Raw genomic sequence first — 24,255 nt, forward strand, 5'->3', positions numbered from 1 at the left:
AAATTAAAAGATTTCCCGGCGAAGTACTTTCTTTCCCATCTTTCTTTTTTCACTGTGGGATAATTATTTCATTGATTGGATGTGATTTGTTTGTTTGTTCATAAGGCGAAAGGCCAGATGCATGAAAAATAACTAGAACGTAATACATGTACTTTGGTTTTTATGTATATTAAAAAAAAACGAGAATCTGTGAATTTCATTGTTGTCATTGATTTTGTTACGTCATTCGTTGGTGGCGCGCAGTGTGGACAAGCTTTGCGCCGATGCAAAATTCACGATTATTGCGTCATAATGCTTTTCGCGCATGACGCAGAAAACAACCTAACAACACATACTAGTGAAGATTAAACTAACATAGATTATGAATGAACAAGGAGGTAGGCCTCTAGCTCTATCAAGTCACCTACATCATCCATGGATCAAAATTAAGTTGCCAGATAGTATAATAATCATGACGTTGGAATTTATAACAGGTAAAACATTGCTTTTTAGAATACAATTAATGATCATCATCTGATTAATTTGCCGTTTGAATTTGATGTTTTAATTAACACTGTAACAGTTACAATGATCGCTAGAAATGGTAATTGATTTCGAAGCCTCTTTCTGTTATTTAGGTGGCTACAGTAATCATCATTGTACTTTTCATTCATTCGTTATGATCGCTTCTTGCCACAGCCTATTATATAGCTACGATTAACATTTTTTTTAAATAATGCGGATTAGTCCATTCTTATCATCTTAAACATGTCAGGAGACAGACGTTCCAAAAACCATTGGCATTATTCTTCGCAAATCATATCCTCAAATTCTTGTTTTGACAAATCATTGCCCCCCCCCCCCCTCTCTCTCTCTCCGCAGAGTCTAACAATTGGAAGGTGACAGAGGCCCTCTACGAGCGACTGAGGAGGACCCAGCGGCGAGGAAAGAGTCGAGATAATGAGCTCATGGATCTTCTTAACGACCTCGTCAAATATATTGAATGGTAAACAAAGAAATAAGTTTTAAAAAAATTAGAATTCTTTTAAACGATAATTTGAATCAAAATCAGCATCATTTTCATATGAAGTCCACATTTTTTAGCTGATGTCTTAATTGACTTTTTAACCGTAACATTCTTTAAAATGTTCGCCGTAGGCCTATCGTCCATCTTTTAATCGTCAAATTTTCAAGTTCGATCAATGAGGTTTTGAAATAGAACCCATCTTCATTGTCAAAATAAAATTCAAAATCATAATCATCATCATCACCATCATCATCATTATCATCACCACCATCACCACCACCACCATCATCATCACCATCATTATTATCATCACCACCATCATCATCACCATTATCATCATCATCACCATCATCATCATTACCACCATCATCCTCATCATCACCACCACCACCATCATCATCATCATCACCATCATCACCATCATCATCATCATCATTACCATCATCACCATCATTCATCTTCATTTTTGTAATACACTAGACAACAGGTTGTAGATGTGAACAATTTATCTGGCAATTAAATTCAATCTCGTTGTGAATTTAGATGTTTAACATTTCTTTTCTTTAACTTGATTTCTTGAAAAGGCAAAGGTATGTTGCTGGTCGTCGGAATCATAAATGGGATGAGAACCTACAACCGATGAACCAAGACCGAAATGGCTACACCGACCACGAAATGATGCAAGACTTCAAGAAACTCAAAGCCGACGATGACCGCTCTCCAGTCGAGCCCGCCCTCATCGCCGAAGTGAAATCCGCTCATGAAGAATGCCAGATCCGTCAATTCGAGGTCGACGAGCTCGAGGTCTACCTGCAGCACAAGCTGAGCGAGCTGGAAAAGGCACACGAGCTCTTCCGTGATCGCATGTGCGAGATCAAACGACTCTTTGGTCGCGCCCGTGCGCGTTCCACCGTGCGCACACGACCCGTGACATTCCCCGCTCACGAGCAGACGACAGAGAGCAGTGAAAGCCCGCCAAAATCGAACCACCCAGTTTCAAGCGACTTCAGAGTAGGCTCCTTCGTTTGCGTGAAGGATGTGGAAGATAAAACAACGCGCGTGATGGCTCCGCCCATCCCTAAAGATGTACTCGAACTGTCGCAGGAGAAATTCGGGAAGGAACGTCCTTCTAAATGGAAGAAGAGATGGAGTAGGGTCAAGAAATCTTTCAGGAGACGAAACAACAATTAAGAAACTCAACGCGGCAATGGGAAATCAGGATTAATTCGGAAAAAATATCAGTTGACCAATGATGAATTTCAGGACCGTCTTTCCCAAAAGGTGTGGAAATTGAAAGGGGAAGTGAAAATAATTCGCACGACAATCATGTACTTCCTGTGCTAGATATTCTATTCTGCAGAAAAAAATTATCACTGAGAGACGAACATGCATTATTTTTTCTGAAAAATGTCAACTATTGAACAATGACTAACAAGTTCATGGGAGGAGTGGGCGTTCCCAGTTGAATACTTAGTAAAGGCAAATATATTTTATGTGCATGACTTGATGAAACGTCCACGTGAATTTCAATATATGGTATTACAATATAAAACCAGATGCTAAAGTTATGATCGTTAATGTATTCACTCATTTCAAGGAATGACGGTATAATGAATAAAGGAGTATAACGAAACAGCCCACCCAAGGTCCCCATTAGTTTTCTCTGCTCTGTAATATGAGTTCTATGCACAACATAGATGTCCTATTTCCTTGTTAAATTTCATGAATTGTTCAAATTTTCTGCACCTTTGGCTAGGAGACTCTTCATTAAATCACACACAAAATGCTACAATGACAAGTCAACAGTACCAGGGAGGAATCAAACTTTTGTTTCACATTATTACGAGAAAACAAAAGTATATCATATTTCATATAATGAAATATAAAAGAAGTAGTGAGATGGTGACATCATCAGCTCATCATTTGTTTTTTTTTAGAAAAAAAAAAAACTTTGAAATGCATTATAAAAAAAAACTTTCCTTATATTTTACATGCAAGTTTCATATTTTTAGTGTTAAGCTTTTTTTTATTTTCAAAGTTTTCTTCAAATCAGCTTTAAGTTTGGGAGAAGCTTCCCTGTGAGTAAATTCTGGAGAATAACTTCCATATTTGTACCAAGTTACAAGAAAAAAAACTTGTTACAATCTCAGATCACAATCAATGAGGAACAGAGCAAATGTTATAACATCAACTATTATTTTGTTCACAAAAATATATCAAATATTAAACTATGATATACCAGTCCTTTTTTTATAAGTCAAAAACAATATAAAAAAGCTGCAGACAATTCTTCTCATTTATGTATTTTATTGAAAAATCTTCTGTTATAAAAACATCAGAATAAATAACTTCGTATTAAAAGATAATTTACAAAAGAATATGCAGTCAAAATGCAAACAATTAACTTATTCCAATTAATTAATCAGGGGCCCGTCTTACAAAGACTTGAAATGGTCCGATCAATCGCATCTATGGAAAGCCAGCAAAGTCAACCTATAAAATGCATATTTTCTCAATTTTTTTCTAGATATGAATGTATATCAGACTAGTATATCCATAAATTCATTGATTTCTTGACAGGTTGATGTGTTTTCCTTTGTTTACAAAGGACATTTTGCACATTTCTTGTAAAAAAAAATTATGACAATGATGGATTTCCATAGAGTTACGATTGATCGGATTAATTGTAACTCTTTGTAAGATGGGGCCCAGAATGTACACCTAAAGGCAGAAAAAAAAGACACCTTGTCAAAGGTTCATGCTGCGTCTTTCAGAAGAATTCCTGCTGTGCGTCTTTCCAGAACATCTTACATTCTTCTCTTCTTTTTTCCCTAAGATGGATTGGAATGTAAAGATACGCGATCAAAAGACGCATTCAGGATTCAGGTAAGAAAGGCAAAGCTCTGACTTTTACAAAGGTGTCTTCTGTTGATATCATTTACTTGAAAATAGTAAGAGAATGTGGGTATGATCTTGGAGTAATGGGTCCAGGGTATGAACTATAAAGAGGTTAGCAATATCTCCACAGAAGGCAGCATTTCGAAAGGAGACACAAAACATAAAGATCTACCACCAGACTCGATGGTAGTTTTGAGAATTACAATAAAGTTACAAGTATGAACAAATTGTAACAATTATAAATACTGATTATTCAGCAAACTTTACACCGTTCGGTGAATGATTCCGATCCAAACTTGAAAATTCTTAACCCCCCCCCGACAATATTTTCACTGCAAAAGGTACAGGAGTGTAGTTGCAGCAAATACAGATTTTATGGTCAATCATTAAATATGAGTTGATAGCTGAAATGTGAAGAAATTAGAGATTACTAACACAGATAAGCATATGTGGGGCAGTGTCTTATGACTCCTTAGAAAAAGACCCGACATTTGGTTGAAAGACGATGCTTTTCTATGACATTTCTCAGCAATGGCACATTTTTTTTTTTACCAGAATCATCTAGCATATATTTTTTTCATTCATACATATTATTAACACCAAGGTAGTCATTGTATTGTATTTTGTTAGAACTTATTGATATACCGGAGTCCTAAGAGATAAATATGAATTTGTTTAAAATGGTCAAAGTACACTGTTGTGGTGTTGCAAGAAACTTGCAATCAATTGCAAGTCTATTTTTGTCCCTAAATCAATTATATGTCTTTTACTTAATTTCAAATTAGTGATTGATTGCTAATCTGCTCCTTGTAACAAGAAGTTTAATCTGATTTGCTACAGCTAACATTGATCTATCAGTTGTAAAATTGCATCAGAATAATTGCAACTGATTGCAAATATTTTCATGCAACACCCCCTAAGTGACATCTCTCATATGTGAAAATCCTATGAGAATGGTCAACCAGTGTCCAGTGCACTCAACATCATCCAATAATCAGCTGTTCTATATTAAAGTGATTAAAGCTCAATGCTAAAATAGTTTGACTCTTTATCATTCCCATCTGCACTTAGAATTCATCGATCAGTTCAATATTTCATTTATTTATCAAAATTCTCTCAGGTCCGTGCCATTTGGTATGTCTTGGCCACCAAACAAACCTGTGAATGTGATAATAAACATTGGTAGCGTATGTATTATGAAACAAATAATAAAGTTACCATAGCAACCTATGACCTAAAACATTATCTGATTCACAACACTTTCAAAAATATATATATTTCAGTTTTAAGGAGGCAGAAGAATATTTTTCTTCTATGTCACAATGACCTGGGGGTGGTTTTATGATTTGAGTCTAGTTGACTAAAAGTCGCACATATAAAGATCCAACGTTGCGATCGTTATACATTGATAAGTGGTCTGGGCCTGATGAATGGCATCTGTGGGTATACAGGAGTCGACATTAGCAGTGGCCCGGGGCGACCAAAAAAGAGAGTCGGGCCACCAAAATTACGTAAAAGCCCACACTTGGTGGCCCGGTTGGGCTACCAAAGTTTTGATAAATTGTAATGTTTTCTATTGATTTAGGGCAACCACATTTGCTTTGTGGGCCACAAAAATATAAAATTTTTTTTAACTTATCAGGCCACAAAGAAAAATGTTAGTGTAGAGCCTTGGTATATAAAACATCTCTGCATTGGTCAGATTATACATTCTATGCATATTATTCAATCAGATAGCGTGTTGAATATCATGTGCAGCTTGGAAGTTTGTATGACTTTAAGTCAGACTTCCTCTTTGCGAAACACCCCCACCCCACTCCCAGGATTGACCATGACATTACAACCGACATTGTAACTCTTAGATGGTGCAATCAAAGAGCATAATAATAATAATAATAATAGTCAGTTCTTGTATAGCGCATAACATCTCTGTGCGCTTCCAATGGACTTTGATATTTCCCTGGCTGTAGCTCAAGCAGCTTCTACGCGCTTGGCATTTCAAGGAATAAATTCCTGCCAGGTACCCATTCACCTCACCTGGGTTGAGTGTAGCACAATGTGGATTAATTTCTTGCTGAAGGAAACTATGCCAAGGCTGGGATTTGAACCCCACGGCCCTCTGTTTCAAAGTCCAAAGACTAATCCACTGGGCCACAATGCTCCACAACATAAAGTTCATCGCTGCAGTGCTATATCTATATGACAAACAGCAACGTATGAGCACTGTGTAGTGTTTCATAACACTGTTCTTTAAGTTATACATGATTTTAGCATGGGTAGGACACGTTCTTAGGTCCTAAGAATCCAGAGTTGGAATTTTATTGGGTGCGAATTTGTCCGTAAATTATGTCAAGCAAATAAATAAGAAAAGGCCATCGATCCCGAATGAAGAAATTTTCACAGGGTGTGCAAAGAATGCAAAGACTCCATAGATATATCATTTACCACAACAAAGGGTTAGCAGTCGTGTCTAAAGTCGTGCAGAACTTACGAATAACTATATGAAACGGCCCTGACCATATAAAATGGAATAATCTGAAGCTAGAAAGCGGGAGAAAAAGTTAACATCATACAGCCTCAACCAGGAAAGGATGCTTGAGGGCTTGTTCCGCCGTTATCCTCTTGTGAGGATCAAGCTCCAGTAGTCGTCCAAGAAGATCATAAGCGGAGTCCGGGAATCGATCCTCAAGACCTTCCTCACTGCCAACACTTCCTTCACTCCGCAGGGATCCCGGGCTGCCGACGACGGCCTCGTCTTTGGGCGGAGAGGTCTGGTTCATGCTGCGTCTCCGTCGTTTTGAGGACTCACCATTGCTCTGAGAACTCTTGGTGTGACGGCTCTGGATGGCTCCTAGTCTTAACTGACGACACATTGTCTTTAGTTCCATAGCTGGGAGTTTCACATTGCACAATAGATTCTTGCCTGAAGGCAAATCAAAGAAAAATCATAAACTTGATATTTCTCTGAATCTGAACATAAGAACATGAGGAATAGTTAGTTTAAGCTCTTTAGAGAAGACTAGGCCCGTTTCGGGTACACGTGTACACGTGTACACGCACGGTCAAGTCAGTGCACGTGTACTAAATTCCATCACCGTGTACACGGTAGCATCTGCATAAACAAGCTCACAGCCTCACATTAAATCTTACTTTAGTTCTCAGACACTGCACATGTTTTAATTACCAATATGTCAACATATTTCAATTAATCCAGAGTGAGTTCACTTCCAAAATCGCCAATTTAATCCACATTCTTTCTGGAGACTCACGTTTTTGTACCACGAAATCGGCACGAAATGGGTCTGCTCCGGTCTCAAAAGCTTGAAAGCGTTGCTCAATCACACTCAGAGTCAATTTGAGAATCACCAATTGCGATAGCGATCATCGCTACAACTTACGTGTTATACGCTCGCACACAAGCCTACAAACAAACGCTCTTCAAATTGGCAACATAATAATGAAAATTGATCGATAACTTCAGTTACACTTATTCTGCAGCGATCTGTGCATGCATGTACTGTACAGTATACAAAATGCGCATCCACCGAGTGTCGGCGATAGCTAGGGCCCTGCACTGATTTTCTTTTGCATTCTTTATTAATTTAATGCGCTGCTAAGCCGAGTAAACTTTTAATTTGCACCAATTTTTGTGGATTGATACTTCAAACTTCTCAGGTAAGCTTTGAAACCGTGACTAAGGCTATATAGACCCCTTTTTATGACATATTGATGCGGGTCCGTGTCGACATGAAAACAGAACTCGCTCTCACAGTGTTTACAACGTGTACACGACCGAAAAACACGCCGTGTACACGTGCATCAAAAATGGACTTTCAAAACGGGCCTAGAGAAGACACAAATAATACCCATAATCCCACATGTAATATAAGAAAACAAAATAATGTTTTAAACAAAGATAACATAATTAAACAATATTTCATTCTGCTTCTTTTTTTTTTTACTGAAATCTATTTTTGGCAGGGTCTAAAAAAAAATTGTGAGATTCTTGACTATAGCATGGCCAGACGAAGGCAAATTTCAGATGCTATGAATATTTCTCTCATCAACACAAGTGAGAATAAAGAGGAATTATAGTGTCAAACTAATTAATTTTATAAAGAAATTAACCTGCGCAGCATGTAACATGCATAAAACCCCAAAGCAGGACAGTGGCTGGCATACTATGTTCGCTCTGGGATCACATGTGGGTAAAACGGGGGTGAATTTTCCCTAGCATAGATCAGAAGTGTTAATATTACATATTGTGTATCGCTTAAAGAGGAAATTGCTCTTGCCCAATCTTATGACATGATTTCAGCAGTGCACAAATAGAACCTAGTGATTTGTCAAATGTATTATGAAAAAGGAAAGTTTGTCTCTAAGTGAATTAGAGAATTAGTTATTCAATGTGTGAAAACTGGAGGAATAAGTCTCTGGACGGAAAAAAAGGGGGAGCATTTTACAGAACAATGATTTTCACGAACAACTGTTACAAGCTACTGAAATCCTTGCACCTGATTGGCTCAGAACAGTTTTCAGGGCTGTGAGTGATCACAAATCAAAAGAGCTAAAAGGAAAGGTTGAAGAGTGTTCAAAATGCTTGGATTGAAAGAGCTCCCATAATTTTTCACAGAAATTTCGAGAAAAAGCTAAAATACACTGAAAATCTTCAGCAAAATTGGCTGAAATTGGCTAAAAATCTGAACTCTCACACCCATGGTCAGTGAAATCCCTGACAGGACACTCAATGAAAACACTACCCTGTATCAACAAATATAAATTGTCCAACATTTATAAAGACATTGGATTTTTCGACATACCATTAGCCTTGGCTGCTTCGGTGGTTTCTTCCGTTCCCATAATGCTCATGATCTGAGCGAGGGCGGTGCAATCGTCCGGAGCTCGGAAGAATGGATAACGCCCACTCAGAATGGATAGGAAGATGACGCCTGCAGCCCATATATCTACAGCTAAAAGTGAGATTAGGAAGGGGAATAAACCTGAATCATTGACGGGTATATGTGTTAAATGGCTATAAAGGAACATGTTCCATAAATAGTACAAAAAACATACAGTCTAAGGTAGCAAACATGATTGCTGGCAATAATGGAAGGTGTCCTCAAATATCACTTTACTCATCATTAAGGAAGATAGAGATACATGCATATATTAATGGCCTAACTCTAGGGTTTAGAGAAAATTCCTTTGACACTTTGAGACAATTGCTGAATATTTGAGGCCGTTTCATTCATTTCAAGTGCAACTTTTTGTACAAAGAGGAATTATGAGTACTTGCAAATATCATTATTCTGCTGTATGCAGAAAATTGCAGATCTGGGTCCCGTAACACAAAAGTCAGCGATGAGCGTAGAACATTTTTCTACATTTGATTTCATAAACTACAATGTACACTCAATCGTGAAAATCAAGCGTACAATCAATCGCTAACCTTTGTGTTACGGAACCCTGGTGATGTTTCTCACCTGTTGTTTGGTCAGGGCATTTCAGCAGCACCTCTGGTGACCTGAAGCCCGGAGTACCTGCTCTAGGCGCTGCCTGGTTCTTCCTTGCCATGCAGACATCACAGACCTGAGGCAAGCCGTAGCATCTGCACACACCCTGAGGTGTCTTCGGCACCTCCTGCATCTTCTTGGCCACACCCCTGGTAGCGATGGCAGCGCTGTTCCTGGTAAGAACGACCGGCTTGGGCGGCTTTGTCGGCTTCTTCTCCTTAGGCGGAGCGATGACAACACCTTCGCCGGTGTTCTCGCTACCTCTTGCTATCGTCGTAGTGACGTTCTTCTTGAGGTCATCTTCATTGATGGAGTCCTGTTTGTGGTTGCTACGGTCGCGGGATGACTTGTCGGTGGAATGGAATGTGTTGGGGTCGAGTTCTACAAGCCTAGGGGCTTTGGAAAGACTTTCAGATTGAGTCCTCTTTGGTTCAACCCTGGAAGGAACCTGCGGAGGTAGATATAAATAAAAAAAAAAGAACATCAAATCAATTTATCATGTACATAGAACATGTGTCCTGAAATAGATGAATGTAATGAATCTATAAGGGAACACAGAGTTAACTCTACATGCGTTACGTTCGCATTATTGCACATCCGTAGGCGTGTTTCGTTCGCATTTTTGCACAACCACACATTTCCCATAGACGTTCCCTGTCCCATTGTTTTTCAAACAATTGCATACCGTACATGTGTACCGATCGACGGATTATCGCAGTTTACAAATTACAGAATCGTTGAGTTTTCCCCCAAAATCAATACATCCTGATCACAGCCAGGAAGTTCATTGAAAAAGGAGAGGACAAAATCAATAAAACCCTCCTCACAAACAATAACATGGCCAGGTTTTATTGTAAGGAGTCTGTGACTCATGGCACGAATGTGAATGAGACCCTAAAATAATGCAACACACACGGGGTTTACAGGTGAACGCATGAAGAGTTAATCAAAAAGCCTGAAAGTCTCAAGAATTGGTAACAAATATAAGCTTGGAATTCGATATCATTTCATGATGGGACAATCCTGTCCCATAAGGTGCAGTATTCTGGACTCAGGTTGGAATTAAACCCTACGTTGTGGTTTGACTATGGATAGCCAACTGTGACACAAACTATAAAAACAATAATGTGAAACTAATTATTATCACCATAACCAGTCAATCAATGGATGTTGTTTCGATATGCTACTCTGACTACCATGCTTTCGACTTTTGGGCTGATCAAAATTCCCTGATTTTAGGTATTTCTTATCAAATTCCCTGATTTTTCCCTCACTGGAAAAAAAGTAAAATAATTTTCCCAGATTTCCCTGATGGGCTGGGAACCCTGCACCATAAGAGCATGAGAAAAGAGGAAAGAAATCATTAAAGAAAATACAATGTAAACACAATTTTGACTTTTTTTCAGTTTCCCATAATGTTAGCAGAGAGTTAAAGCATGGTCTAAAGTTAAACTGGAATTCTGAATACGAGCCAATGGGTTTACTGAACTTTACCAACCTTATTCTCTGAAGCTGATGCAGCCCTCCGAGTGTTCTTCCTGGCTAGAGGTGGTCTTGGTGTATCATGGTGTAGGACGCCCCCTAGAGTTGACTTCTTCTCTGATGTCTTGAGAGTTGATATGGTTGGTACTGCCTGAGCAAGGCCAAAGTCGACAAGAGCATATCTGAAAGTTGTGGAGCACAAAAAAAAAACATTGCTATAAAAAATGTTTAACTGCATATATTATAAGATCAGCAATGTAGAAAGCTTAGTACGTATCATTTCTTTATTCACATTTGGTTTGCTTAAAGTAGACATATAAAGGCCATCACAAATTTTCACACCAATTGAAAGCTTTGAACCCCACAATAGCACCTAACTGCATCCAATCAACAAAACAAAATTAAAATACCAATCTAAACGGACAAAAACTCCACCAAAATCTGGAGGTTGGAACTGCGACTTCACTCAAGGAGAACGAGTCCATTCAGGGCGACGTCACAAAATGGTATTGATTTCTCTGTTGTGTTAAAGCATGCCAAAGAGCCTCAGAATTGCTCTCACAAAGGAACATATTTTTTTTTTCACTGGAAGATTCACCTCTGTGCACTGCAAAAACACTGGTGTTGATTAAACACCAGTCCAGAATCTACATGTATATATGTTCACACCAGTTTGAAATTAAGGCAATGGTGTTTTAATACTCATTGGCATTAGACCAAAACCAAACTGGTGATGTTAACACTTCTCTGGTGTGGACATACATGTAACCCCATAGTCAGGGACTAAACATGATTTAAAACCTGGATGAATAAGACTATATAATGAATCCTAATAAAGATAATCTTAAAGGGTTCCTCCCAAAACCATTACTCCCTGTGACTTCTCATTTTTAGCTCCAATAAAACACAAAAATACCACTGTACTAACTTACTTTCTGGACTGTCTATCATAGAGGAAGTTTCCTGGCTTGACATCTCGGTGGATCACGTTGAATCTGTGGACTCTCCTAAGGGCTGTGAAGAGGGCTCTCAGGTAATCTTGAACTTCTTCAACAGTCATGTCATGGTAAAAATCCTATTTAAAATGCACAAATTATACATTTTTCAATGAGGGCCATGAAAGTGAATTTTCTGGGCCCGTCTTACAAAGAGTTACAGTTGATCCAATCATTCATAACTCTATGGAAATCCATCAGTGTCAGATTTTTTTCTATAGGAAACTTGCACAATGTCCTTTGTATGCAAGGAGAAGCACAGTGGATTTTCAAGAACAACAATGAATCAATAAATATACATAATTGTTTGAAAATATTTTGAACAAACATGAATAATACATGTTGATGTTGCTGGATGTCCATAGTTGCTATTGATTGGATCGATCGTAACTCTTTGTAAGACGGGGCCCTGATGTAACATAGTACCGAAGGGATGGCATCACATTTAAAAACGCGACACCAGTGTTTGCATTTCAATGGTTTTTAAACCACATCTTGGAGGAGCATGATGGAAAACATCCAGAACCTACATTTGGTGGGAATCAGTCCATAGGGGCTGAACTTCTGAAGATGTGGCTGTAAAAAAAAACTCACTTAGCCTCATTGCACTTGATATACTACTGTATAAGCCAATTTACACCTAATTGACATCATTCTAACGGGTGTATCAGATTTTCATTTGACAATACAAGTTTGGCATGTGGAGGTACATTATTTCATCATGCTTGTACCAGACTATGGTCATGGAAATGCTGAAATTCACAAAAATAAAATTGATGTCCCACTAAGGTACTTTATTGGGTGTTGGTGTTTAAAGTAGGAATCTAGGACCTAACACCAAACAGTTATTATGCTAACTTTACTCTCAAGGGTATGATAGCTCAGCAGCTAATCAAATGATAGGGTTCCCTGGTAATAGCCAAACTAGCAATGTTAAAAGTGTAAGTTTTTTTTTTTTTTAATTAGGCCCCCTCAGTTCAGATTCCAATTTTAGTTCCGATTCTCAATAATTTGTATTCCCATCAGGTAGAGTTGAAATCTTTACCTCATTACTTTATTACTGATGTTAATAAGTATTTTAATGCAAAATAAGTTATTTGTCAAAATTTGATTTATACGGTTACAGGCCACTCTAATTGTAGAAAAATTGGGGGATCTCAAAAAGCCCAAGATAGGGTCTCATGGGAAGTCGCATGGGAAACTTACAAAAGATTGTGGGGATGTCGTGATCTAGTGGTTAAGATTCTCCTCTTTCAATGTGAGGGATGTGTGCTCGATTCTCAGCCATGGCATGATTTCCTTCAGAAAGAAATTTGCCCACATTGTGCTGCACTCAACCCCGGTGAGGTAAATGGGTACTGACAGCAATTCCTCAAGAAGCTGTAACTAACACCGGAATTGGTAGACTAGCAGCTTATAGCAAAGGTAATATAAGAGCACCTTGAACACCTAACAAGTTGGATACATGCGCTATACAAATCCTATATTATTATTTTTATAAACAGCTTTATGAATTGACCCAAGGTAAAACCAAGTTAGGAAACAATCCCATGAAAACCATGGTCTTGGAATTCAATCTCATTTTACAGGATCCTAATCTCACCTGAAATCTATTGTGTTTGAAGTGTGGCATGACGATGACAATGTTGTCTTTCTCCCTCACTGTCAGTTTAACTCCCATCACATTATGGCAGCCGCTATATCCAAAAGCAAAGAAATGAAACTTAGCATCAAGGTTGATGGATGTCAACTTTATACATCATTGTATTATTCTAAGACCAACGAAAAATGAAAATAACAAACTCTAACAAAAAGCATAATAGCATTTTGTATTGATCTGTTTATCAACCATACTCGACTGGAATTTACTCACTGCAGACATAGTTAACTCATTATCTTTGGACTCCTTCAAAATAAATTAAATATCAATTACTTCTAGCCATTCCACAAGTAGCGTGCTCTTCAAGTTTGCGTGGTGTGCCAATCCTGGTATTTTGGTGACAAAATGACAAAGATTGTTTATTCTCCCAAGACAAATTAAAGTTCTTAGTTTTGTTGAAATTTATCAATATTAATTCAGTTAAAGCAATGGTTTCACTGAATGAAAAACACTAAAACTTCTTCATTGATTCAAATGCAGATATGCTAAAAGGCAACTAAGAATCTAGGACCAAGCCAAGATCTTCTTGGAAATGATAGTTTGTGCCGCTGGGAGAAGGGTTTTCAGAATTGAAGTCGCTACCCTGGGTAAAATATATTATTATTATTATTTTGTTATTACGTTCACCAATGGTAATCATTTGCTTACTATTAATCATACCATATTTAATAAGACTCGCAATTAGTTTCCGATCAGAGAAAGAGTTGGGGGGGTAAAGTCATTGTTTACATAAAATGGCTCATCCCTCCTAAGCTTCGTCCAATCAAACCATTCCCGTAGTCACCGAAATCTGACTTTTCTACGAGCGAAGAAAAAAAAACTGTTCATTTGAATTGTAATGGCATACCCTATTTTGACCAAGCAGCTGAGTTCGCTGAGGATACGATCAGGATGGCTTGTCGGGATGATGTGCTTCAGAGCAAACTCCTGTGAAGTGTCGGCAGCCTTCTTCAAAGTGGCTCGATACACAGAACTGAAAGTCCCTGCAAAGAGAATGGGAATAAGAAACTCCAGTTCTCCATTAGATGACTTACAACACTCCCTCATAATGCTTCCCATTCCTGTCTTCCTGTGTAAAAGTATATTTTCTTGAATGAAATGCAAAATGCTATGTATAAATTCTAGCATAACGTTTTGGTACCACCCCAATTTTTTATGTCCCAAAAGTTTCCAGTTTCAAGGGAAAAGTTTAAACACACAACTCTGTAAAATATCTCTTTATAATGTACTTGACATGTGCTTCCACACACCTAGATAGGGATAACAATTTCTTGCTCGATAAACAGTTCACTCAACCATATGTTATTGTTGAATGATGAAATTGGCAAGTTATGCAAATGAATTCTATTCAGTTGCAGAGTTAAAACATACCGCATTCAATACATTGACACTTCTTCCCAAAGAGCCAATTTAATCACTTTATGGCTACATCTGTGTAATAGTAATGAAATAAAACAAATTGGAATCTTTTATGAGCAAGTGAGCCTCCCCCCCCCCCACCCTTTTACCAGTTATGACCACCTGTCACTTAGCCCAGTGAACAATACCCAACTACCTGACAATCACTGCTTTGTCAACTCAACGTCATACATGTATTATCAAGCATTTCGTTGAAAGTATACACATGAAGGTGTAAGTGCACAGTCCAATCTGAACATGCTTTCCAAGATAAGCAATAATCAATGTTGAGGATTCATGTACCTGCATGTCTTTGCTATTGTTTGCAAGTCTAAAGGCTACATAATTGTTTTTGGAGAGAAGTTTGCATATTTCCATGTCTACACTATGCCATGATTATCTTTTAATTATTTCAATAAGATGATTGGCAAAACATATTCAGCATTTTTGTCTTCAATTTTACTGTTATCTTTACAGATTTGTTAGACATTATAACAAAAGTTTGTTAATCTATCAACTGTATGAGCTGTCTACTCTGTTGTATTCATTGATAATGAACTGATACATTGAACACGCAATGTTGGCATGAATTTCGAGCACTAACTTCTCATAAGAAAGGAGATTGCAGTTATACATTTTGTTTTGTCAATCTCACAAACATTATAGAGAGTTTTAGAGACATATATGTCGTCCTGAACAAAATGATGGGGAAAAATCAAACAAACTCATCAACTTACACCCTGTAGTAGAAAAAATTGTTATTTTTTTTCTTGTTTGTAATTCCTGACACCCTCATGCTTCAATAGATAAAATATTAAGACAAAAACTAAACAAGTGGAATGCCTCTGGCGGTCTTACCTGCATCACGCGATTCAATATAGCAGCAGTGCTGACTTTGAAAACTACTATAACTCGCAAAAAATGTTCAGTGATACTTAGTAACTCTTATTTCCACATTTTATAAACTAGACCAATACACTTACAGAGATATGATGGTAATTCAACAAATACCCCCAACGTGGCCATAGTTCATTGACCTTACATGACCTCTGACCTTGATCATGTGACCTGAAACTTGCACAGGATGTTAAGATTTTGATGCTGATTCCCCCAACATGGTCTAAGTTCATTAACCCTAAATGGCCTTTGACCTTGGTCATGTGACATGAAACTCGGGCAGGATGTTTAGTAATACTTGATTAACCTTATGGCCAAGTTCCATCAACTAGGTCCATACACTTTCAAAGTTATGCTGTCATTTCAAAAACTTAACCTTAGGTTAAGATTTGGTGTTGACGACACCGCCGCCATCGGAAAAGCGGCGCCTATAGTCTCACTCTGCTATGCAGGTGAGACAAAAAACTAAAAAAAACTTTAGTGCAACAAATATTTATCCTGTGAATGATACTAAATAATGCTCACCTTCTCCTATTTTGTCAACAACTGTGAACAACTCATCAATCTTAGGAACAGCCTTCAGCATGGAGCGGATGTCTTCCCGGACTTTCTCTACAATGTGAAATAAAAAGGGATACTTGAATTACATGTTCTGGTTCAGCTACATATGAAGCACTTCAAAGCACTATATTCATATTTCCATTCATTGAATTCATTGTGTCTATAACTAATAATATATTTAAATATGAATGAAAAAGATGGCAAAATACACACCTGTATTGGTCAGATTAGCTTTCTCACATGCCTTGTGACTTGGCTGTATTTATTGTCATGCAGTGGCTGAAACTAGACTAGCGGTCAATGAAGAGAGTTTAACAGAGAGACATGGGTAAACGTCCGATTGAGCGACTTCAGTTGCAAGGCCGTTTGGACTCTTGCGTAGATGTGAATGTAGGAATTATCCATGAGCATGCTGATGCGCTAATTAGCACTGTTGGTACTGAAAACTTCATGGGAACGGGTACGTTCGCTATCTGCATTACAGGATTGATTGATGCAAAAGATGTACGCTCGCTGATTGGCTGTGTACCTCTAGGGTAGGACGCGACCATGAGTCAGAAAAATGGTTAACATAAAAAATCCAAGTCAGGTTCCTAAAGGCCCTGTGGTAGAGCTCACATTCATCCGGCCTTTCGCGATTAGTCTTTTTCAGTTGGTAAGCATTTGATATAAACATCATGACAGACATGGAATCTTGTCTTAAGACTACAAGCAAAGGAACATTTAATGCACAGGTACGTTTAACAAGTTTGGCACGAATATTCACAGCTGAACAATATTTGCCGTACATGTATAAGGTAAAACAACATAACAGTAACATGTCCAAATATGCTACAATTGACCAGTTCGTAGTTACTTCAGGGACAATTTTGGTCAAATGACCTTTCAATTCTTTCATTATGATAGGCAGATTTCAAAGCAAGATATTACGTAAGCATGCCTTACATAGCAGGATAAAAAAATTGAATAGACCAGGAGACTAGAATAGCACACAATGAACACTTTGAAGGTATTTGTTGCATTCCTTTTTTGAATGCATATCATAGCATGTTGCACAACGTACTTGGCAAACTGTGAAATACATGTACCAGTCGTTCGTGGACGCATTGTTGTTTTTTGTGGATGTACATGAAAAAACACATTTCAAAAGAAATCAAGACATCAAAGTTGGTGCTTATCTCATTAGATTTTAAACCACCATGTCACTTTAATACAAATGACCTTCCTCTGATCATGCGCAGAATCTTTTGATCATGCGCAGAAAGGAATTACGAACCGACTTATACCGTGAATACGTATGCTTGAGCTGGAACACAGGTGGGCTTCCTTGGCCTGTTTCATGAAGAGCTTACAACTACGTAAACTTGACAAATATGGCAACTTCCATGTTAACATGGCTTAGCAGCCACTCACAATCATAGTTTCTTTATTTTTTTTTTTTAGATTGTTCTTTGGGCCTGCTGTTGCCATCATAAAATGATGAAAAGTGGCCCATTACTACCAGGTAATTAACCATACATGTAATTTAAATATAAAGTACAAAGCTTTACATCAAGCTAATTAAATGTGTATTAACACTTTTTTAATCTGTCCATGTTGGGAGCTGAAGGGAGGCGGGAAGTGAATTCCACTGTGGCCGAGCCATCCTTGGTATAAATGAAGATTGATGAAGAGAAGTGTTTGATTTTGAGACAGAGGCTCTGTAGAGGTCAATTATTGTATTTACAATAATTGAAAGTTGTTATGAAAAGGGCTTTCTTGGCTCCCTTTAGAACTCTGTGTACACATACAATCAAGAATCATTTAAGACCATACTTCTCTTTTTAATATTTTCCTATTATTCATATCCCTGAATTATTTTGCACTGGCTAAATAACATCATCCAAGATATTATGAAGGCGATCATCAGGTTTTTTTCTTCTTTGGCGACAACTGACAAATATGGCTGATTAAAACCTATATGTACACTGTATGACTAGAATGGTAATATATGACAGTAATGTCCATAACACTCTCCCCCAAACCCTACTTAAAAATATAAACTAGCACATCAATGATGTGGAGCTCATCCGGCATTTCGCAAAGAAATTTAATACAATTTTTAATTTCAGCCAAGTTGACACTTTAATGAATTATATTGGTAACATAAATTGAAGAAACAGAATTGAAATTGATGAAGAAATGACAAAGAAGCATTTTTTGTGATTTATGAATAAATTTCATATAATTATAAATAAGCATAATTTTCTAGTCAAAATTTCAAAATTCTGTCTAGAAGCTTGGTGAACCTAATGTAGCTCTCAGATGGAACAAAATAATTAACAAGTGGAATGCCTCTGGCCGTCTCACCTGCATCACGCGATTCAACATAGCAGCAGTGCTGACTTTGAAAACTACTATAACTCGCACAAGATGTTCAGTGATGCTTGGCTACTCTTATTTCCAAGTTTTATGAACTAGACCAATACACTTTAAACAGATAGGATGGTAATTCAACAAATACCCCCAATGTGGCCAAAGTTCATTGACCTCACATGACCTTTGACCTTGATCATGTGACCTGAAACTTGCAAAGGATATTCAGTGATACTTGATTACTCTTATGTCCAAGTTTCAAAAGTCAGATCAATAAACTTGCAAAGTTATGATGGTAATTCAACAGATACCCCCATTATGGCCAAAGTTCATTGACCTTTGACCTTGGTCATGTGACCTAAAATGCGCACAGGATGTTCAGTGATACTTGATTACTCTTATGTTTAAGTTTTATGAACTAGACCAACATACTTTTAAAGATATGATGGTAATTCAACAAATACCCCCAATTCGGCCAAAGCTCATTGACCCTAACTGACCTTTGACCTTGATCATGTGACCCGAAACTTGCACAGGATGTTCAGTGATAATTTGATTACTATTATGTCCAAGTTTCATGAATCAGATCCAAAAACTTTTAAAGTTTTGATTGTAATTCAACAGATACCCCCAAATCGGCCAAAGTTCATTGACCCTAAATGACCTTTGACCTTGGTCATGTGACGTGAAACTCATGCAGGATGTTTGGTGATACTTGATTAACCTTATGTCCAAGTTTAATGAACTAGCTCCATATATTTTCTAAGTTATGATGACATTTTAAAAACTTAAACTCAGGTTAAGATTTTGATGTTGATTCCCCCAACATGGTCTAAGTTCATTGACCCTAAATGACCTTTGACCTTGGTCATGTGACATGAAAGTCTAATAGGATGTTTAGTAATACTTGATTAACCTTATGGCCAAGTCTCATGAACTAGGTCCATATACTTTCTAAGTTATGATGCCATTTAAAAAACTTAACCTCAGGTTAAGATTTGATGTTGACGCCGCCGCCGTCGGAAAAGCTGCGCCTATAGTCTCACTCTGCTATGCAGGTGAGACAAAAATTGGTCAACAAATAAATAAGAAGCATTTATTGTGAATTTTGAAAAATATGCATAAATGCTTATTTATAAACTAGCACATCAATGATGTGGAGCTCATCCGGCATTCCGCAAATTTAATGAGTTTCAAAATTCTGTGTAGAAGTTTTGTATCCCCACCTAGATCTATCATATAAAGCAAATAAACTTGTAATTGATCAACAAATGTAGGAGAAACACCATTCTTTTGTGATTTATGAATAAATTTTGCATAAATTAGCATAATTTTCTAGTCAAAATGTCAAAATTCTGTGTAAAAGTTAGGTGAACCTCATGCAGCTCTTCGGGTTGTATGAGCTAAAAACACACTCATAACAAACTTAAAAAAATAAATTTGAAAAAAAAATCATATTTTCAAGGTTTTTTTATTGTCTTGTCTTATAAATTAGATTTTGCTTCAAATCATCTTGAAACTTGTTTGAATTGTGCCAGCACTGCTTACCTGTCATTCTAAAAGGGCCTTTGAAGGACGATCTCTTCCGTTTCTTGCAAGTCACCATAACTGTCGGTGTCATCGGACGAAGATCAGAATCTTTCTCCTCAATCTCTCCTGCGTCCATGACAACATCGAGGGCGCTGGTGGAACTGGTGTTATTTTCCCGGCCGAGCATGATGCTGTGAATCAAGCCACAAGGAAAAAAAGTCAGGATATTATCACAATGACCCCAGCTGTTTTGTTTAGTTTTATTTTTGCTTCAATACCAGAGATTGTCTTCCATTTTTAGAGTCTCCTTATAAGCCCTGGTGGGTGTTTCATAAAGCTGTTTGAAAGTTAAGACTTAAGAGCGACTTTAAGAACAACTGATGAACCTTTCTTGTGTGCTAAATATTCAACCAATGAAAATTTAATAATGAATATCTTTTACCAAAAAGGATCAAGAGTCGTTCTTAAACAGTAACCCTTAAATTACAAACAGCTTTATGAAATGGCCCCCAGCACCAATTCGCATGTAAATATAGATATGTTGACCAAAATCAGAGATACAATATATGTTGAGGTTGAATCAGTCCATGGACCTATTACGGATGGACTTTCAACAAATCCCCTCCTTTGGGTGAAAGGCAGTCACCGCTAATCCTTTTTATAAACGGAGCGCTGGCAGCTGACGCCGATCAAGCCGGTCGTAAAACACGCTATCACTGATGGACAGCGGAAATCAATTGTGCGCTGCTCCTACCCATTGCGATGTTGTTTGTTCACTTTATCAAAAGCAACGCACAGCAGCAAACGTTAGCGCTATGAAAATGATTGCAGAAAAAAGAAAACAGGCATGCATAAACATATTTTTTACGTACATCGCAAATAACCGTACATGAAATGCATTGACATCACCTTGCAGATCAGTATATTTACGGCAAAGATGCAGTTGAAATTTGACGGAGAAATGAGCGGAAAACCATTAAAAATTTCAGACAATATTGAAGTTGATAGTTGGTTGCGCTTACCTTCGGTCAGAAGATGATTTTCATTTGGGTGTAAAATTCCACAGGATTGATGAAATTTAGAGGGATTATATTTTATGGTCAGACAACAATTGCACATTATAGACAGCCTAAAATCATGTACTTACTGAAAAACCGGATATGAATTACACATTGCATTCTAGGTAATGAAGGGACTTTCCCTTTTGGCAATTGGGGCTAAAACATGAGTCTTTGGTAGTGCTGCAAGTCAGGCGGCATGTTCGGCCATTGATCGATCGGAGACAATCAATGGCCAAAAGGAGCTTGTGTAAACAATCGCCCAGGGCAGTCGTCGTAAAAAACGCATAAAGAGAGAGTTAAGGGTTAGACAGCGATTTTGACAGCTGGAGGAAACAGGTGTTGGTCATAAAATGCTCTCGTTGAATGTCAATCCGTAATAGGCCTATGATTGGTCTAACACAAGTAGAGTCTTCAGTTAGGGGAGAGTGGGGTGATTGAGGCCCCAGAGTAAATGAGGTCTCCCCTTGGATTTTTAGCTCACTGCCCAAGTTTACCATTGTCAATTTGATTGTTGTTTGTATGGTATTTGAGACATTTCCTTGGTACATATCTTGAGGATAGATACATCTCAAAGCACAATGCACATTGCCAGGAGTACAAACCCAGCAGCACCTCAAAATAAAATTTTTGAAAGCAGCATTGCTACTTTAGTAGAGAGGCAAGTACTAGTAGTACTGTACCCACCCAGTAATGTTGTTTTTGTGCATTAACTTTTTTTCTTAATTTACTTTTGAAAGAGCTCAGACCTCACGCATGAAGTTTTGAAATTGGCAGCAAATTATTTATACATGTACGTGTGAGAAACTCCATGTTGGCTCTCAAATCACCAATTTTGAGACTGATGGAAGCATGGAAAAGTGAAACTTTGTATAAAGCAAGAATATTAGTTTTAATTGCTTTTAAAGATTGTGAATTTGTGATGTTGCATGAATTTTAATATTTCCTCCCCATAAAATCCCACCTTTGGCTTTGTCACTCGGGAGTATCAGAACGAGTTTTGGGGCTCGATGTTCGGGTAGGTGGAGCATGGAGTGTAGTGTAGCGGTATTGAACTTGTGGAGAGGAGCCTGCACGAACATCGCTTGAGGTACCGTCTAGGGTGGCTAGGCCTAGGCTAAACTTAGACCAAAAGCTTCGGTCTCTGTTATGTTGGTTGTTCAGCTGAACTCCATTGGCTTCACTCACCAAATACAGAGACCGAAGTTCTAGCGCGATCTGTACAGGGGACTCAATGGCCATATGTTTATGTACTTAAGATCGGATAAAACAAGGAAGTGAATTTGCGCGACAGCCGAGCTAAGTCACTGTTTTTGTTCTTTTTGTTTTAACTTGATTTTTCTCTGTTTTTTGGCAATTAATGCCAAGAGGGAATATTAATTTGCATTTTGGTCGCTTTAATTTTCAAAATTTTTATTCATCACAGACCAAAATTGAAGAGCCCCGACTGGGAGATTTTGCATTGCAAGTCCCCTAATCATGCTAATGGTGGCTGCACGATAGCGAGCCGTCTGTGTATGAGGAGAAATTTTTTTTTAATGTTAAAAAACTCCTCAAAACAGACGGCTGCCAGCTGTCTAGGCTAAACTTAGATTTAGGAGGAAAGTAGAAATCTTGGGGGTGAAATTTTCAGGGTTTTTGGCGGTCATGGTGGTAGGCCTATGTATACATGCAGATGAATGGGAAGGAATTCCTGGCTTTGTGGAGAGTAAGCATACGTTAGTAAATTATTTTTACTCTCCAGAGACTAACGTTAGAATAGAAGCCTCCTGGCTACACTGTACGAGGTGAGGAGAAATTTTTTAAAAATGTTTAGATCTAGATCTCGGCCTATTCTAAGTAATAATTTAAAAACTCCTCTAAACAGACGGCTGCCTGCCTTCTAGACTTGATAAGAGGGTAAACCCTAACTCCATACCAATTCACCATGGATCTATTTTAGAATAGAAAGTTAGTCAAAAGGCTAGTCCGCTACTGCGCTAGTGCACTTTCGCATCATTCAAGAAAATGAGGTACGGGCCTCCTCCACAACCCATGGCTCGCCGGCACGGCGGCTGCGCTGGGGCCGCTCACACTCCGCACGGATGCGAAAGCGCACAACTCAAGGATAGTCGACACATCGATCTCGCATCTATCTCATTCGGCGGCAAGATCCGATCCGTTTAAAAGAATGTAATGATATAATGATAAACTACTACATGCCACGACAAAACAATTATTATTTTTAGAAGGTCGGTCTGAACTTACGTTTGACGGTTTTCCAAAAACTGCACAATGGACTCTCCAAATGCTACCGAACGAATTTCCCGCGCTGATAGACCGGAAGTTCAAGGTAGCTGAAGAACCGCGCGCGCTCGATCGAGCGCTCTAGCTATAGCTATAGCTAGCACCGGCACCTAGCACCATAGACAGTTTTAGAGATGTATATATCTCTCTGGGTAGCACTTCGTGATACTCCACTCATAATTCGTGAACCGAACTTGCAGTGGCGTTCGCTGAGGGGGGTGTTATTTTTATTTTATACCCAACCACCCCACTCACTAAATTTTTTTAAAGACTTTTTTTTGCTTGTACATTTGATCAGCTGGAACCCCCTCCCTTTATAAAAAAAATATGCATACGCTATTCGGAAACTTGTAATATCAATTATGATCTCTATGATCTATAAGATACTTTTTCTGTTTTAATTAAAATAAATCAAAGTCAATAACAAAAATTTACAAAAACGAAAGTGATTTATCACGCCTATAGATCTATTATTTTTTTCACTTTTTGTAACCTTTGCACATTAAACACTTTCCAATTTGTTGGTCTATTTGTTACATGTTGTATTACTGTATATATATATATATATAGGCCTATGCTCCCCTTACAATAGAGCTCCTTTTTCTTCTGCTAGCTC

General features: G+C 38.0%; 2 protein-coding genes across 2 annotated transcripts; one reads left to right on the forward strand and one right to left on the reverse strand.

Moving 5' to 3' along the window:
* The first annotated feature begins 361 nt into the window (after positions 1-361).
* On the forward strand, positions 362-2,438 carry LOC121429014. The gene is made up of 3 exons (XM_041625910.1): positions 362-377; positions 862-985; positions 1,591-2,438. The coding sequence occupies exons 1-3, from the start codon at positions 362-364 to the stop codon at positions 2,195-2,197; spliced, it is 747 nt and encodes a 248-aa protein (XP_041481844.1). The 3' UTR covers positions 2,198-2,438.
* A 1,439-nt stretch (positions 2,439-3,877) lies between these two features.
* LOC121428573 (cell division cycle 7-related protein kinase-like) lies at positions 3,878-23,709 on the reverse strand. The gene is made up of 10 exons (XM_041625286.1): positions 23,601-23,709; positions 20,314-20,486; positions 16,375-16,461; positions 14,402-14,537; positions 13,498-13,591; positions 11,832-11,974; positions 10,916-11,081; positions 9,388-9,865; positions 8,725-8,874; positions 3,878-6,827 (listed from the first exon to the last, which is right to left on the reverse strand). The coding sequence occupies exons 2-10, from the start codon at positions 20,480-20,482 to the stop codon at positions 6,472-6,474; spliced, it is 1,779 nt and encodes a 592-aa protein (XP_041481220.1). The 5' UTR covers positions 20,483-20,486; positions 23,601-23,709; the 3' UTR covers positions 3,878-6,471.
* Positions 23,710-24,255: the final 546 nt, after the last annotated feature.

The sequence above is a fragment of the Lytechinus variegatus genome, chromosome 15 (genome assembly GCF_018143015.1).
Source record: "Lytechinus variegatus isolate NC3 chromosome 15, Lvar_3.0, whole genome shotgun sequence".
NCBI classification, from domain to species: Eukaryota; Metazoa; Echinodermata; class Echinoidea; order Temnopleuroida; family Toxopneustidae; genus Lytechinus; species Lytechinus variegatus.